Below are 19,088 nucleotides of genomic sequence, written 5' to 3'. Positions count from 1 at the left end.
GAGCCTTTATTATGAAAGACAGAGACTAAAATTAACAAAGAAAGTCTAATTTTTTTAAAAAGCAACTATATAAGGAGAAAAAAACTTAAGAATAAATGATATCTTCAAAAAGAAAAAAAAGAAACCAGAACAGGAGGCTACCAAAAAGAGAACACTCAAAAAATAAAGAAAAGAGCTCTTATAAATTAAAAGATTAAAATGAAGGTGCTGGGAGGGTTAAAAAAATAAAAAGATAACAGAAAAAATAAAAAACTTCAATAGAGGGGCCGGCCCGGTGGCGCACTGGATAGTGCGCCGCTTGGGAAGCGCGGCGGCGCTCCCGTCCGAGGGTTCGGATCCCACATACGGACCGGCTCCCGCTCACTGGCTGAGCGAGGCGCGGGAGCAACACCGAGGCTTGCGATCCCGTTGCCGGTCCCCGGTCCAGTACGGGGGCAACACTGAGGGTTGCGATCCGTTGCCGGACACGGAAAAAAGACAAAAGACAAAAAAAAAAAAAAAAAAAAAACTTCAATAGAAGGGTTAGAACATAGGATTAAATTTCTCATAAAGTAGAGGGCAAAAAAGATGGACAACAGGAAAGAGAATACTATACAAAAGAATTCAGAGGACTGGTCCAGAAGGTCTAGTATCCCAATAATAAAGAGTTCCAGAGAGAAAGAAAACACAAAACAATTAAGAGGAAATCAACAAAATACTTCAAGATAATTTCTTAAAACTGAAGGATATCAGCTTCCAATTTAAAGGGACCACCCAAGTATCCACCACAATGGATACAATCAGGACCCGTGTCAGTTCACATCATTTTGAAATGTGACAACACAAACTGTTTTAATTGTTTTTGTTTGTTTGCTTGCTTCTTTGTTTTGCTGTGCAGAAGCTTTTTAGTTGGATATAATTCCATTTGTTTATTTTTTCTTTTGTTGCCTGTGCTTTTGGGGTCTTGTTCATAAAGTCTTTGCCCAGTCCTACTTCCTGAAGTGTTTCCCCTGTGTTTTCTTTTAGGAATTTTATAGTTTCAGGTTTTATATTTAAGTCCTTAATCCATTTTGAGTTGATTTTGGTATATAGCAAGAAGTACATGTCTAGTTTTATTCCTCTATATATTGATATCCAGTTTTCCCAGCACCACTATTGAAGAGGCAGTCCTTTCCCCAAGGTATGCTCCGGCTTCCCTTGTCAAATATCAGTTGGTTTTTAAGTATGTGAGTTGATTTCTCGGTTCTCTATTCTGTTGTATTGTTCTGAGTGTCTGTTTTTATGACAATACCATACTGTTTTGGTTACCATAGCTTTGTAGTATAATTTGAAGTCAGGTAGTGTGATACCTCTGGTTTTATGTTTTTATGCTCAGGATTGCTTTGTCTATTCAGGGACTTTTGTTATTCCATATGAATATTAGGATTGTTCTTTCTATTTCTGTGAAGAATGTCATTGGTATTTTGATGGGGATTGCACTGAACCTGTAGATCGCTTTGGGCAGTATGGATATTTTCACAATGTTAATTCTTCCAATCCAAGAGCATGGAATGTATTCCCATCTTTTTGTGTCCTCTTTAATTTCTTTCAGCAGTGATGTTGTTCTCTTTTAGAGATCTTTAACTTCCTTGGTTAAACTGACTTCTAGGTATTTTATTTTTTTAGTGACTATTGTAAATGGGCTTGCTCTCTTGATTTCTTTTTCTGCTACTTCCTTATTGGAGTATGAAAAAGCTACCGATTTTTGCATGTTGATTTTGTCTCCTGCAATTTTACTGAAATCATTTATCAGCTCTAAGAGTTTTTTGGTGGAGTCTTTAGGTTTTTCTAGGTATAGGATCATGTCATCTGCAAACAGGGACAGTTTAACTTTGTCCTTTCCAATATGGATGCCCTCTGTTTCTTCTTCTTGCCTGATTGCTCTGGCTAGTACTTCCAATCTATGTTAAATAGGAGTCATGAGAGTGGACATCCTTGTCTTATTACCATTCTAAAGGAAAAAACTTTCAGCTTATTCCCATTTAGTATGATACTGGTGGTGGGTTTGTCATATATGGCTTTTATCGTGTTGAGATACTTTTCTTCTATACCTAATTTGCTGAGAGTCTTTAGTCATGAAGGGATGTTGAATTTTGTCAAATGCTTTTTCTGCATCTATTAAGATAATCGTTTGATTTTGTTGATGTGTTGTATCACATTTATTGACTTGCTATGTTGAACCATCCTTGCATCCTAGGATGAATACCACTTGATCATGATGTATATACTGTTTTTGATGTGTTGCTATGTTCTGACTGCTAATATACTGTTGAGGAATTTTATGTCTATGTTCACCAAAGATATTGTTCTGTAGTTTTCCTTTTTTTGTTGTTGTGTCTTTGCCTGGTTTTGGTATCAGGGTGATGGTGGCCTCATAGAATGAATTTGGGAGAATGGCCTCTGTTTCAATTTTTGGAATAGTTTGGAGAGAATTGGTGTTAATTCCTCTTTAAAGGTTTGGTGGAATTCACAGTAAAGCCATCTGGACCTGGGTTTTTCTTTGCTGGGAGATTGCGGATTACTGTTTCAATCTTGTTGCTTGTTTATGGTCTGTTCAGGTTTCCTATTTCTTCTTGATTCAGTCTTGGTAGTCTGTATGTGTCCAAAAAATGTATCCATTTCCTCCAGGTTTTCAAATTTCTTGGCGTATACTTTTTTATAATAGTCTCTAATTATTCTTTGTATTTCAGTGGCAGAGGTTGCAATATCTCCTTTTTCATTTCTGATTTTTGTTATTTGGGTCTTCTCTCTTTTTTTAGTGAGCACAGCTAATGGTTTCTTTATTTTGTTTATCTTCTCGAAAAAACGAGTTTTTGTTTCATTTATCTTTGGTATCATTTTTTGGGTCTCCATTTCATTTAGTTCTGATCTTAATTCTTTCTTTCTGTCTACTAATCTTGGGATTGGATTGTTTTTCTAGTTCTTTGAGGTGTAGCAAAGGTTGTTTATCTGAAATCTCTCTATTCTTTTGATGCAAGCATTTATTGCAATAATCTTCCCTCTTAGTACTGCATTTGCGGTATCCCACAGGTTTTGACATGATGTGTCTTTATTTTCATTAGTTTCAAGAAATTTTTTGATTTCCTGTTTAATTTTTTCTTGGACCGACAGGTTGTTCAGGAATACGTTTCCATGTGTTTGTACAGCTTTCTCAGTTTTGCTTGTTGATTTCTAGTTCAAATCTGTTGTGATATGAAAAGATTCTTAAAATGATTTCAGTTTTTTAAAGTATGTTGAGACTTCATTTGTGACCTAACATATGGTCCATCCTTTTTTCTGCTTGTTCTAGCCTGCTGCTTAAGCTATTGGTTGTGTTTTTTATTTTGCTGATTGAATCTTTCAGTTCCATGAATTTTGCTACATTCTTTTTTAAATTGTTAATCTCTTTGTAAATTTCCTCCTTCACATTCTGGATTTTTTCTTTTTCTTTTTTTTTTTTTTTTGGTCATTTCATTATATTGTATGATTGAGTCTTCTTATATCTCATTGAGTTTTCTTAGGATATTGTTCAGCATTCCTTTTCAGTCATTTCAAGGGTTATCTGCTCTACAGGATCTGGTATTTGAGAATTACTGTGTTCTTTTGGTGTATCACATTTTCCTGAATTTTCATATTTCTAGTATCTCTATGACAATGTCTAGTCATCTGGTAGAGCAGTTGCTTCTTCTATTACTCTGGAGTGGGATTCAAGAAGAGATTTCCTCTTCTTTTTCTAGTCTCTGCTGGTGATTCTCTTTGTATCGACGCAGCTGAGCGCCTGGCAGGCTGCCTGCACAGTGGCTATGGCTATGACTGGCGGCAAGTCACTTTTGCAGCAGCCATGGCTGTGACAGTGGCTGTGGTGGGCCACCTGTGTGCAAGTGGTGTGTTTGGCATGATTCTGCCTGCTTCCAGGTGGGAGGTACTGCCCTTGTCTCCTGCCTATGACCCCGTGCATGTTCCTGCCTGCTGCCAGGCAGTGGGGACTGACCAAAGCTCCTGCCTAGGACCCTGTGAATGCTCCTGTCCCAACATGGATATCTTTCCATTTGTTTAGGTCTTCTTTAATTTCTTTCAATAATGTTTTGTAGTTTTCACTGTACTACTCTTCCACTTCTTTCATTCAATTTATTGCTAAGTATTCTATTCTTTTTGATCCTTTTGTATATACACTTGTTTTCTTAATTTCATTTTTTTATTATGCATTGCTAGTGTATAAAAATACAATGGATTTTTGCATGTTGATCTTGTGTCATGCAATCCTGCCAAACTCGTTTACTAGCCCTAGTAGTTTTTCTTGTGGATTCCTTATTTCCTTAGGATTTTTTACATACAAAATCATGTCATCTGCAAACAGTAATAGCTTCACTTCTTCCTTTCTAATTTAGATGTCTTTTATTTCTTTATCTTGCATAATTGCCCTGGCTAGGATAGAAATGGCAGAGTGGAAATCCTTGTCTTGTTCCTGTTCTTAGGCAAAAAGACTTCAGTCTTTCCCCATTGAGTAAAATATTAGCTGGGAAGTTTTCATAGATACCCTTGATCAGGCTAAGATACTTCCCTTCTACTTCTAGTTTGATGAATGTCTTTATCACGAAAGGATGTTGAATTTTAACACATGTTTTTCTGCATCAATTGAAGTAATCATGATTCTTTTCTTTATTCAATTAATATGGTTTATTACACCAATTGGTTTTCTTATTTTGAACCAACCTAGCACTTCTGGGATACATCCCATTTGGTCATGGTGTATAATTTTTTAGATAAGTTGCTGGATTCAGTTTTCTAATAGTTTGTTGAGGATTTTTACATCAATATTTATAATGGATGTCGATCTGTAGTTTTCTTTTCTTGCTATGTCTTTGTCCAGTTTTGGTATCAGGGTAATATTCATCTCACAGAATATAGTTGATAAGTATTTGCTCCTCTTCTATATTCTGGAAAAGCTTGTGAAGGACTAGTGTTAATCCTTTAAACATTTAGTAGAATTCACCAGTGAAGCCATTTGGTCTTGGGCTTTATTTTATTTTTTTTATTATTATGAATTCAATCTCTTTACTCATATTAGGTCCATTCAGACTTTCTATTTCTTCAGTTTGTTTTGGTGGTTTGTGTCTTTCTAAAAATGTTTTCATTTCATCTAAGTTATCTAATTCATTGACATACAATTGTTCATAGCATTCCCTTATAATCCTTTTGATTTCTGTAGGGTCGGTAGTAATGTATCTTCTTTCATTCCTGACTTGAGTAATTTGAATCCACTTTCTTTTTTTCTTGGTCATTCTAGCTAGGGATCTGTTGATTTTGTTTAAAGAACCAACATTTAGTTTCACTGATTTTCTCAATTGTTTTTCTATTCTTTATTTCTTTAGTTTCATTCAAATATACATTATTTCCTTTTTTCTACTTGCTTTGGGATTACCTGGCTCTTCTTTTTCTTATTTCTTAAGGTGGAAGGTTAAATTATTGAGGTGATATCTTTCTTCTTTTTTAATGTAAATGCTTACAGCTATAAACTTTCCCCTAAGCACAGCTTTAGCTGCATTCCATAAATCTTGGCATGCTATGTTTTTGTTTTCATTCATCTTAAAGTATTTTTTAATTTTTCATGATCTTTTCTTTGACCCATTGGTTATTTACGAGTATATTGTTTTAGAATCACTGTACTTTCTATTCTTATCTGCTGAAAAGACCTTATTTTTTATTTTCTGTGTACTGTATTACAAAAAGATTTTTTTCTTTAGCTGCATTCCATAAATCTTGGCATGCTATGTTTTTGTTTTCATTCATCTTAAAGTATTTTTTAATTTTTCATGATCTTTTCTTTGACCCATTGGTTATTTACGAGTATATTGTTTTAGAATCACTGTACTTTCTATTCTTATCTGCTGAAAAGACCTTGTTTTTTATTTTCTGTGTACTGTATTACAAAAAGATTTTTTTTTAATTCCCCAAATATTATATTGTATTAAAATACAAAGTAAGCTTTCTCAAACTATACTCTCCTTATTTATAATCTCTGTTCTATTCTAGGCCACTTATTCTTCCTTAAGCCAACCTATCTCTCCCATCTCTGCCTGGGGTTCTAGTAGATGACATAGTCCATTCATTCAGTTAATACTATTGACCAGGGCCGGCCCGGTGGTGCACTGGATAAGTGCGCCGCTTGGGAAGCGCGGCGGCACTCCCGCCCGAGGGTTCGGATCCCACATACAGACCGGTTCCCGCTCACTGGCTGAGCGAGGCGCGGGGGTGCCGCCGAGGGTTGCGGTCCCGTTGCCGGTCCCTGGTCCGGTACGGGGGCAACACTGAGGGTTGCGATCCGTTGCCGGACACGGAAAAAGACAAAAGACAAAAAAAAAAAAAATACTATTGACCAGGCCATGCACTAAGTGCTAAGTATACAAAAATAAATAAAACTGGGGTCCTTGCCCTAAGAAATTCATCTTCTGGTGAAAAAGACAGACATATTTGTGAATAAGCAACTATAATACAATGGAATGCAATGCAAGCATACATGAGAGAAACTTAACCTGATGGGAGGGTCAGGGGATAAAAAGTTTCTCAGAGATGCCCTCTGACCTTTGTCTTTAAGGATGAATTAACCAAAAATGTCTACTCCCACCAAGAAAATTCCTATTTCCTATTTTGGAAAAAATATCCAATTGAAGTTTTCCAATGTACTGTTGGATATACAGTCATGCACCAAATAACGTTTCAGTCAATGATGGACCACATAAACAATGGTGACCCCACATAAGATTATAACAGAGTTGAAAATTCCAATCACCTATTTACATCTAGCTGTCATAACATTGTACTGCAATTGGTTTATCTTTTAAACATTTAGTACAGCCAAAGTGTATAGTGTTTATAATGTCTCTGCCAACTCACTGATTCAATAGAACTTCCAGTCCTGCAAATTCCATTCAGAGTAAGTGCCCCAGACAGGTGTACCATTTCTTATCTTTTATACCATATTTTTACTATACCTTTTCTATGTTTAGATATGTTTAGATACACAAATACTTAACCCTGCATTATAATTGCCTATATTATTCAGTATAGTAACATGCTATACAGGGTTTGTAGCCAAAGAGCATTAGGCTAGGAGTGTAGTAAGCTATACAATCTAGATTTATATAAATACACTCTATGATGTTGGCACAATGACAAAATTGCCTAATGACACATTTCTCAGAATGTGTCCCTGTTACCAAGCAACATGACTATATTATATACCTAAAATATCAGGGAAAGATGTGGCTTAAGATCAGATTCACAAGTCCTATTCTCTTACCTCTTGTATTTCATCAGGGACAGTTGAGTCCATCAATCTAAAGAGCAAATTTCGAAGTGGACCAGCCTGCCTCCCAAGAATGCTGGTAGCTACCCCTCCAGCAAGTGCAAGAGCAAGGTGATTTGAAAGCAGCCGTAGGCACAACTTGAGGAAATTGTGGTGTTCCCTGAAACCAAATGAACTGCTATAAATTTTTGGAACAAAGAAGTATATGTACTAGCCAGTTTGGGTAACATTTTTTTCCTCTTTAAAAGTTTTGTGAAGTCATGATCAACAGTAATTTTTAAAACATGATTTGTGAAATTATGTATAACTTTTTCCTACAGGTTATTATCAATAAGTATCTAAATTTAGCTCTCTTCTAGATTATAGAGAAGTTTCTGTAATTTGGGGGGGAAAGCAAAGAAAGAATAGTAAGTCAAAACTCAAAAGGAGTAATAAAAAGAGTGTGCACACACACTTACAGCACACATAGATATATATAACATACCTTGATGAAGGAAAAGGGAGTGGAGGAATCTCACTGTTTATTTTATCACAATATCTCTCAAGAAAAGAACGCAGGTGTGAGAAGGTACTCTCTTCAAGATCTACACAATAAGGTCTGTGCCATGCAACAACTTGTCTAAAAGGCATCATAAGAAAATCATAAAACAGCCTTAAAATGAAGTGTTCTGAAATGTTCACACACAATAAAAAACAAAAATTAAAACATATTAAAGCAGAACAATTTCAACAAGATACACTGAGGACATTCTTGATTATGAAGGTTATAAAACCCTTCATTTTAGCAACTGATGAAAACCAAGAATTTTCCAACTTCAAGAAGAAAATCTTTAACTACCACATGGTTTTGCAGGTTTGGATATCCACTCACCTGAAGACAGAGGGCTGAGCCACATAATCCAGTAAAGCCCCTTCTGTAATATGTATATTTCATATTAAGAAAAATATTCTGACAGTATAGAGTGATATACTGAAATCTGTTAAAAGAAAAATCCCTGAAATCTCTGTGAAGATTTTCAAGATCTTGGGGCCCAACTATCTATATATGAAGTGGGAAATTTCAGATTTAATCCTAACAGTAAATTATTTATATTCAATCTATTTTGGGCTTTTTTTTTGGAGGCACCGTTATCTATAAATATTTTTAATTGGTTAGACTGTCATAACTTTAAGAACTCCACTGAATTGAAGGTCTAGAATACATATATAATACATTCTAAGTTGTAAAATAGCTCACATGCATCCCCAAATATCTGAAACAACCCAAACATTCCTTAATATACCATTTCCTAATATTTACTAAAAATCACCTACCTGATTAGCTAAAAAGATATGGTTATCACTGTAGGAAAAAGCTAAATTTCTACAAAAAGGAACCTCTTAACTTAAAAGTATTGTCACTGTTTGTTTGGTTTGGTTTTAAAATACCAACCAGATATAGGGCACTAAGGTTAAACAACTGTTTTAAATCAAGCAAGCCTAGCTCTGATTTTAATTATTTTAATTTCCTCTTGATATGCAGACATTTAATTTTTTTTTTTCCTTTTTGTCTTTTTTTTTACTGACCGGTAACGGGATCGCAACCCTCGGTGTTGCGCCCGTACCGGGGACCGGCAACGGGATTGCAACCCTTGGTGTTGCGCCTGCACCACACTCAGCCAGTGAGCGGGAACCGGTCTCCACATGGGATCCAAACCCTCGTCGGGAGCGCCACCGCACTCCCAAGCAGCGCACTCTCCAGTGCGCCACCAGGCCGGCCCAGACATTTAATTTTTAAAATCAGTATGTGAACACAGGGAATTCAAAATGTTTAGAAGACACTTAAATTAAGAAAATAAGGTCTTAAATACAGGGCACAACTTCTTGCTTATAAAACAAATCTAACCTCAACATTCAAATCAAAAGAAATCTAGATGCCATTTCTACAATAGTAAAAAATCAATACTGGAATGTTCAAAAGGACATTTTATGAACAAAATAAAATTATTTGTTTTTCTTGGTGTTTCTGCTGCTGTTAAAACACACGAATTTTTAAATGCAGGCACTCTTACCTGTCCCTAGGAAGAGCAGTCCATGCTAGACTATGTGATGTTCCAGCTGAGATCTGCTGAATAGCTATGCCATCTAAACCACTCACTTTCTTTGGTTTAGTAATAGGACCTGTGGAATTTCCTTGACCACACTGCCCCATTGAGTTATTGCCCCAGGCATAAACTTCATTATCTAAAAACAGAACATAAAGTACAAAAGAAAAGCCAAATTTAAATGTAATATATTTATGGAAGATAATAGTTAATACTATTTTTTAAAAAAACAAATTTTACCATGAGAAAGAGCCAAACAATGACTGTCTCCAATAGAAATATCGACTATTCTTGTGGCAGCCAGTTCCTCAATAAGCTTGGGTCTCAAAGCAGTAGCTTCTGAAGATCCACAACCTAGACAAGCTCCACAACCCCAAGCATAGACCTGAAAAAACAGAAATACACTTCGCATAATTTCTTGAAATGATTAGGTTGTCGTCTTAAATTGTTAAATATTATCTATCAGACAAGTGTGAGGGTTGAAACTAAATAACATTCTAATGTTAAAATAATACTTACTGTTTTGCTCATTTTAAAAACTGTCACAGCAATTTATTGTACTACTTTTAAACATTTATTGCATAGGCAGACAAGCAGCTAAGCAGAAAGAAAAAATAACTGGTCACAGAAAAAAATATTTATTGCATAGGCAGACAAGCAGCTAAGCAGAAAGAAAAAATAACTGGTCACAGAAAAAATAGAAAGATCTTCTGAGATATTCTGCTAAATTTACTAATTGGCTTATATTTTGTTATTTTTGCCCAATCTTAGCAGCTTTGGAAATACTGTCTTAAAACATCTCCTTTACATGTTTTCATTCTGCAGGTGAGACCAAGATTAGACCAAGGTGTGATCACATAAAATGGACTATATAAATCACAAAACTGAAGTTTATGATTCAGTTTAAAAACTACCTCCCACCTCATTCATGTATCAATTTTAATTATCACTTACAAAGAGAGCCACATGAAGCAGTAGTCAAGTTAGTTCCCCTTGAACATCTTCATTTTTAACTAATTAATACCAAAATAACCACTGACTGATTTAAGATGCTTGGGGAATGGGTTAGGGGCAGAAAAACGGAAGATAAAAATATGAATGACTACCAGTTTGGCAACCTCCGAATCAACAAAATCAAAACAATCAGCAAAATGAATTATTTTTTTTCCTTTTGTGGGTTTTGGTAAGATCACGTAGACTCTTTAAGCCGTCAAGTTTTGAAATTTTGTGTTTGTGTGTGTCTTATAATTATTTTAGAAAAGACTGCTGTGAGAGGTTAAACCACTTCAACAAAAATTGAATAACATATACTTGTACCAGTTGCCAGAGAACTTAAGACAAGTATAGAATACAATAAAATTCCAGTACAGTAAAGGCATATTTTAGGAGAGGTGAGGAACTACAGACAAGGAAAGTGAAATAATATACAGTCAAAATCATCACTGAAAATCTCCTAAATTATTCATTAAGTATGATGTCACACTGTCACTCAGGGAGGCCCACATAGCTAGAGTTTTCTCTTGCAGTGCTCCTAAAGTTGAGCACCAGATGAAGAAATACTTGGCTTGCTCTTAGGGACTGGACCATGTTGTACAAAAAATACATACTCTACTTTAAACATAAGAATCACACAGTATGATGGGAAGTTAGCACTGAAGAGGCCTCAGGGGACTGAAACAGACTGAGGGAAAAGCAAATGTTGATCTTCTTATGATCAACAAGTATAATGGCAGACAGAAACTACCCTTACCATTTAAAAGCATTTCTCTCTCTCCCTTTATTTTTTTCTAAGCATATATATTTGACTTCATTTACCTTTATGTATTCATGATACAACTATTCTATAGAGCAAATAATTTATAAGTTCCCTTGGAATTCAATGTAATACATTTATTATTATTATTATTTGCCCCCAACCATAATAGTTGAATAGTACGTAACAATTTATAGAAACTTCCAATTCATATAACTATCTTATATAATCATTTGTAGGCAAAGCAGAAATTATTACCCCTTTCATAAAAAAGAAGCACATGACACTCAAGGGAAGTCTGTGATTTGCCTGTGGCAATTAAGAGAGCATCTTCAGACTACAATTCATGGATTCTTACTATAAAACCCATAGTGAAGAATATATAAAAGAGAACTTTTTAAGGCAGCAACCAACTAAGGTAATGAAACACAAGGTAATAAATAGTTGGACTTAGACTTTTTTAGGACATAAGGCATTCCAGTCTCTCAAAGAATAATTAAATTATATGCTAATTTCCACTTTCTTGCTCATCTGCCATGTGAACTAGTCAGAAAACATTGCTATACCACTGCTTGGCACATAATGAGATCCTGTATGTGAGAGAATAAGTGGTCAGCTCACTTTTTCACTGCCATTGCTGATATACACAAGGTGGCAAATATTGTCAGTCTATCACCATACCTGACCCCTTCCTATCACAAATAAAAAAATAGGGGAATTGTCAAAATATGCATGTAAAAGTCCAAAAGATTATAAACAGATCATAAAATTTTGACTAGCCTAAGGCTGACTAACCCTATTTCTCAGAAACACTTAACCCTCTCAGATTATTTTCCATATAGAAGTGCTCTCTTTTTTAATAACTGTCTTGCCTTCTTAGTTCATATCACTGGTTCCATCAAGATCTAGTCTTGCTCTCCCCCAGTATCCATGATTTTTAGGAAAAGGTTCAAGGGGTGTTGAGTGCTAAAAGATTTTATAAAACCAGCTTAATACAAAGAATAGGGGGCTGAAGGAAGGTTTATCTGGGTCACACAGGCCAGGTCAGAAAACCTGGTTCCTTCTCAGATACTCTACTTCAAACAGGAGAAAATATTTTATTTCAGTATATAGCCTAAAAATGTATTTCTTTTAATTTTAAAATTTAAATATTATTACTTTCTAGTCATCTAGTCCTCTGAAACACTCTAATTCTTTTATGTTCATCCCTTAGTCCTACCTGCCCTGTTGATGTCAAAGCAAGTGAAGACTGGCTCCCAGCACAAACTTTGCGAATGAACATTCCTTGTAAAGCTTCAATAACTTTAGGTTTATACACTCTATTGGTATCACCATGGCCAAGCTTGCCTATAAAAACAAACACATTCAAGTTCAACAATTTACTTGTTTTAAAGAACCTCTATTTTTGTAAGTACTAAAGTTGATAAAGGGCTCTAATCTTTGCATCACTGACCTGATAGATGTGGAAAGCTACCATATAAGTTTCTGACAGCACAGGATTTTAACAAATCAGCATTTTTGTTACAAGAAATCTAATAACCAACAACAAATAGCTTTTTGCATCTTAATTTTAAGTAATTAAAATCACTTTAAAAGAGAAATGGATCCGCTGCCGGTCACGAAAAAAGACAAAAAGGAAAAAAAAAAGAGAGAAATGGAAAATTATTTTGCTATCTCTCTCCCTTTAATGGTCATATTTCTAACTTCAAATTTGCTCATATAATATACAGGTCCTATACAAGAATGCATATAATTTTTAAAATTTTTTTTAAAGATTCAATAGTTCATGAAATAGAAAATCTGGCAAATCACTAAAGAAGAAAAACAAATGGCCAACAACATATAAATCCAGCCTCACTAGGAATCAAGGAAATACAAATTAAATGATACCATTTTCACTATTGAAATTATTTTTTTAATTGTCTTAATTTTAATACCTAGTGTTGTTGAGGGATATGGGGAAGTAAGCATTCACATTGCTGGTAGAAGTGACTAAAGGGGACAAAGATTTAGTCATTCATTGTGTTGTTTTTAAAACTGCAAAAAAAGTGGAAACCATCTCAATACTTGACAATGAAAAACTGATTTTATAAATCATGCTACAGTAACATGAAAGAATACTTTGAGCCATTTAAAAGAATGACATAGAGCCATGTATGTTGACACAGAAAATATATTCACAAAATACTGTTAGATTAAAACCAGGTTATAAAATAACACTTATGGTATATGTAGCTCTACTTTGGTTTTTAAAAAGATATCTATATAGAAATATATGCAAATAGTTGTATAAATGTATATACATTTAGAAGTCTATCTGCCAAAGTGTTAACAATGGTTACAGCAACATTTGTAGAAGCACAGTTTATTTAAATTTTTATATCTGCTCATCTGTATTAGTTTTCCTATACTAGGCATGTATAATGGAAAAATTAAAAAAAATAAAACTCAAAGAAAAAAAAGGCCAAGGCTACCAATAAATAATTTTTACATACCATTGTCTCCTCCTCCAAAAGACCATACAGTTCTCCCATCTTTAGACAAAGCAATAGTATGCGAACTGCCACAAGAAACTTCTCCTACATTGCTAATGTCTTTTACTAATGTTGGAATGTTACGGCTATTACTGTCACCATGACCTTGGATAAAACACACATAACAATAAAGAAAATAATATTAACTCTTTTTCTCCAGGTTGTTACTTCACAAGTAGAATAAACATTACAAGTTAATAATAGAATTGATAATAGAATTTTTTTACATGCGATTAAATATGAAAAACAGAAGCATTTCTAATATCTTCTCAACCGATCTTCCAGCTGCTCCCAAACTGAGGCACCCAGGTGCTTTGAAGAACCATCAGAACATTATATTCATGCCCTTCTCATAGTGCTTACCTTATGTTGTCTTGTATCATGCTCACATCAACTTATTTTTACTACCCATTAGATTATAAACTTCAGGATCATAATGGTATTGATCATATCCCTGAAGCCCCACAGTCCCTGGACATAATAGGCACTCAGAAAATACTTACTAGATTAATTACATCTTAAATATCAGCACCAGAATCTAGGTATTATCTATATAAAATTATCTTACTCTAAAATTAAAACTAACAAAATAAATGACAGTCTTTGGTTCATTAAATCTGTTCTCAGTGCTTCTCAGTAACTGTAATCATTCCTATTTTTCTGTGAGAATAACATCAATTTTTTAAAAATCTTACCTAATCTTCCAAAATCTCCTTCACCCCATGTGTATAATTCACCATCTTCTGTGACAGCGGCACTATGTCTGTATCCAGCTGACACACAAACAACTACCTGCATTGTACACAAGTGAATTTGATGAGCATGTAGATGCTAAAATATATAGTCCATATTTGATCCTCTACACAGAGACTTAAGAATACTAATATTTGTAACTCATCCAGGAATTGACTTGTACAATTATGGAGGCTGTGTCCAGGACAAGTGTGACCAGCTAAGGGGTCAAGTAAGTGCTGAAATACAGCCTATCCTCTGCACACAAAGGCACTGTAAGTGATAGCAAGGACCCTAAATACATTTGTCTAATCACTTGCAGGAATACTAAGTCACTAATCAAGTCTTTACTCAAAGAGTTGGAGAGAACTGAACACCTGTGGAACAATGACAATTTTAAAAATATAAGGTTAACATAAAACCTCTAGTCCTGGCTGATAAACTCATTACCTAATAGAGAACTCTCAAAAACACACTATTACCAATACAGAGAGATCTCAGCACTATATAAGCTTATATTAATTAATCTCCTAAAAGTACCTTTTTACCCTCAAGTAGTAATACAGTTGATGAGCTGAATCAGTGTAATATGGATATTTAGCAACGTAATTTTGGGAACACTCACACCTTTCCATACTGATCAAAATCACTGGCTACTGAAAAAAGATACGCAGAAAAAAATGTCTTCACGTAGCTCCATTATCTTTTTAATCTCCAACAATTAGAACTTACTTCAGGAAATTCATAATATTAAAATATTTTAGATTCAATGAAAAATACTGAGCGCGTAATACATTCTAGATACTATGCTAAGAACTTCTGAAATTTTTAACTGTAAATTATTAATTTTAAAATTTTGTGACATTTTTCCTTCATGATGCTCATACTATCCTTTTTGTTGTTTTCCCCCCCAGCTTAATATTTTTTTATTGTGGTAAAATATACATAACATAAATTTACCATTTTAACCTTTTTAAAGTGTAGTTTTTAAAGTGGCATTAAGTACATACACATTGTTATGCAACCATCACCACAATCCATCTCCCAAACGTCTTCTTCCTACCAAATTGAAACTCTACATTAACTCCCCATTTCCCCCTTCCCTCAGCCCTTGGCAACCACAATTCTACTTTCTGTCTCAATGAATTTGACTTACTAGCTTCTTCAAATAAGTGGAATCATACAGTATTTGTCCTTTTGTATCTGGTTTATTTCACTTAGCATGATGCCCTCAAGGTTTAGCCATGTTGTAGCATGTGTCAGAATTTTATTCCTTTTTAAGGCTGAATGATATTTCATTGTATGTTCATACCATGCTTTACTTATCCATTCATCCATCAATGGACATTTGGATTGTTTCCACATTTTGACTTGTGAATAATGCTGTTATGAACAATGGTAAACAAACATCTGTTCAAGTCCCTGCTTTCCATTTTTTGTGTTTATCCCCAGAAGTGGAATTGCTGGATCATATGGAAATTCTATGTTTAATTTCTTGAGAAATCACCATACTGTTTTACACAGCAGCTACACCACTTTACATTCCCACCAGCAATGCACAAGGGTTCCAATTTCTCCACTGAGTGCAAAAAATATATATAAAGTACATACAATAGCTCTGTGACATTTGCAACTTTAAATTCAGTTTTTTGTTTTTTGGGTTTTTTTGTGTTTTTTTTTTGCCACAAAACAAGTCTTCATACATTAAAGACACTAATATCATAGAAAATATGTTCTCTGAGCACAACAACTAAAGGAAATTTTCAAAATTCACAAATGTGAACAACACTCTCTCAAATAAACAATGGTAAAAAGAAAAATCACAGGGAAATTAGTACTTTGAGATAAAAATCAAAGTGCAACATATCAAAATTTATAGGATGCATGGCTCATGTAGTGCCTAGAGGAAAATTTATACTTGTAAACACCTATATTAAAAATAAGAAAAATCTCAAATCAGTAATGTGAACATTCTACCTTAAGAAAATAGAAAAAGAGCAAACTAAACCAAAAAGCAAATATAAGTAGGAAATAACAAAGATCACAACAGAAATATATGAAATAGAGTAAACACCTATATTAAAAATAAGAAAAATCTCAAATCAGTAATGTGAACATTCTACCTTAAAAAAATAGAAAAAGAGCAAACTAAACCAAAAAGCAAATATAAGTAGGAAATAACAAAGATCACAACAGAAATATATGAAATAGAGAAATAAAATAGGGAAAATCAAAAAAACCATAAGTTGATTCTTTAAAAATATGAACAAAATTTGCAAACTTTTATCTAGACTGACCTAGAAAAAAAGAGAGAAGATTGAAATTACTACAATCAGAAATAAGACAGGGGCATTATTACATTGTCATTATGGTTTTTTGTGGTGGTAAGATTTAGTTTCTTTCTCTCTTTCATTTGGATTTTTGTTCTACCAGTGGGTTTTGTTCTTTCTTCTGTATTTGTGGTGGTGATTACCGTTTTTCTGGTAATCACCAGAAAAAGTCCAGATGCAGGACTTCCTTGAGGATTTCTTGCAGGGCTGGTTGTGTGGTGGTGAACTGCGGTTTTTGTTTGTATGGAAAATACACTATTTCTCCCTCATTTCTGAAGGATAGCCTTGCTGGGTATAGTATTATTGGCTGGAGGCTTTTTTCTTTTAGTATTTTGAATATATCATTCCATTTTCTTCAGGCTTGTAGGGTTTCTGCTGTTAGTCTGACAGGGGCTCCCTTACAGATGACTTGACACTTTTCTCCTGCTTCTTTTAAGATTTTCTCTTTATCTTTGAGCTTTGCCAGTTTGACTATAATGTGTCGTGGAGAGGATCTTATTGGATTGAATCTGTTTGGGGATCTTTGCACCTCCTGGATCTGAAGGTTCCTGCCTCTCCATATGCCTGAGAAGTTTTCAGTTATTATTTCATTAAATAGGTTTTCATGCCTTTTCCTTTCTCCTCCCCTTCCAGAACACCCATGACGGAAATGTTTGTGAGCTTAAGGTTGTCTGCTAGCTCTCTTCAATTTTCTTCATTTTTTAAAATTCTATTTCCTTTTTTTTTTTGGTCCACCAGGATTATTTTGAAAAGACTGTCTTCAAGATCAGAAATTCTTTCTTCTGCTTGTTCCAGCCTGCTGCTTAAGCTTTTGGTTCTGTTTTTTATTTTGAGTGAAATTTTCAGTTCCATGAATTTTGCTACATTCTTTTTTAAGGTATTAATCTCTTTGTAAATTTCCTCTTTCATATCCTGGATTTTTTTCTCATTTCACTATGTTGTCTAACTGAGTCTTCTCATATCTCAGTGAGTTTCCTTAAGATCATTGCTCAGAATTCCTTTTCAGTAATTTCACGGCTTATCTGCTCTACAGGATCTGGTATTTGAAAATTACTGTATTATTTTGATGGTGTCACATTTTCTTGGGTTTTTATATTTCTGGTATCTCTATATTGATGTCTGGACATCGGGTAGAGAAGTTGCTTCTTCTATTACTTTGGAGTGGGCTTTGAGGAGAGAGACGGCTTCTTTTTCCAGTCTCCACTGGTGACTCTTTTTGTGTCAATGCAGTCGAATGTCTGGTGGGCCACCTGCACAGTGGCTGTGGCTACTGCTATGGCATCAAAAGTTTTTGTGGCAGCAATGGCTGTAGCGGTGGCTGTGGTGGACCACCCACACGGAAGTAGTATTTTTAGCATGCTGTATTGCTTGCCTCCAGACAGGGGGGCTACCCTCAGCTCCTACCTAGGACCCCAGGCATGCTCTCTTCCCTGCTTCTGGGCAGCAGGGGGGACTGCCCTCAGCTCCTACTATGTTGTTTTTAATGGGCAATGTTTCCATCATAAAAACAGAGCATTGAAAGGAATGTAAGTAAAAAAAAAGAAATTAATAAAGAAAAAAGGTGGGGCCGGCCCGGTGGCGCACTGGATAGTGCGCCTCTTGGGAAGCGCGGCGGCGCTCCCGTCCGAGGGTTCGGATCCCATATACAGACCGGTTCCCGCTCACTGGCTGAGCGAGGCACGGGAGCAACACCAAGGCTTGCGATCCCGTTGCCGGTCCCCGGTCCGGTACGGGGGCAACACTGAGGGTTGCGATCCGTTGCCGGACACGGAAAAAAGACAAAAAGACAAAAAAATAAAGAAAGAAAGAAAGAAAAAAGGTGTTAGACATAACAGCAAAACATAATTTCAAATAGTATTTATCTGAAGTTCCTTAGAGCCCCATATTTAACATCTTATCAAGTATCCTCTGATGTTTTCAAAGTAGAATGCTCCAAGGTCCATTGCTTTGGGGTTGATGTGTAAATTAAAATACCGCAAGTTATAATAGAGTAAAATTCATTTGACAGTCAAACCTGTCAGACAACTTCCAATGAAGGAAAAGTGTCCCACTTACAATTCTTGTATAAAATTAAAATTTGGACTTCACAAAAATTTTAATTTAAGAAAACTTTCATGGAAAGAATGCAATCTTAAATGGAAGAACCTGTATGATTGCATATAAATTTAGTAATTTATATGCAAAATTAAAAAATTAAAAGAGGAGGTCAAGGTTCCATTTCCAATGGTGCCAACTATTTATGTGGCACCTTGGGCATTTACTTAACCACTCTAAATGCTTCATCATTCAGGTCTCAGTTAAAATGCCACCTCCTCCAAGATCACCCTCTGTTCTCATTATCTAGTATCATAT

General features: G+C 35.0%; 1 protein-coding gene across 1 annotated transcript in view; it reads right to left on the bottom strand.

Moving 5' to 3' along the window:
- Positions 1–19,088, bottom strand: part of HERC1 (HECT and RLD domain containing E3 ubiquitin protein ligase family member 1) — a 219,402-nt gene that overhangs the window by 124,545 nt on the left and 75,769 nt on the right. The window contains exons 7-13 of the mRNA XM_008568860.1: positions 14,370–14,466; positions 13,636–13,779; positions 12,360–12,487; positions 9,628–9,772; positions 9,355–9,526; positions 7,788–7,922; positions 7,298–7,463 (exon numbers count right to left, since the gene is read on the bottom strand). Of these exons, the coding sequence (XP_008567082.1) occupies positions 7,298–7,463; positions 7,788–7,922; positions 9,355–9,526; positions 9,628–9,772; positions 12,360–12,487; positions 13,636–13,779; positions 14,370–14,466 (987 nt within the window). The remainder of the gene's footprint in view (positions 1–7,297; positions 7,464–7,787; positions 7,923–9,354; positions 9,527–9,627; positions 9,773–12,359; positions 12,488–13,635; positions 13,780–14,369; positions 14,467–19,088) is intronic.

Source organism: Galeopterus variegatus, unplaced genomic scaffold, assembly GCF_000696425.1.
Source record: "Galeopterus variegatus unplaced genomic scaffold, G_variegatus-3.0.2 Scaffold448, whole genome shotgun sequence".
Lineage (NCBI taxonomy): Eukaryota > Metazoa > Chordata > Mammalia > Dermoptera > Cynocephalidae > Galeopterus > Galeopterus variegatus.
Note: the sequence above shows the minus strand (reverse complement) of the source record. Positions and strands in the feature narration are given on the sequence as shown.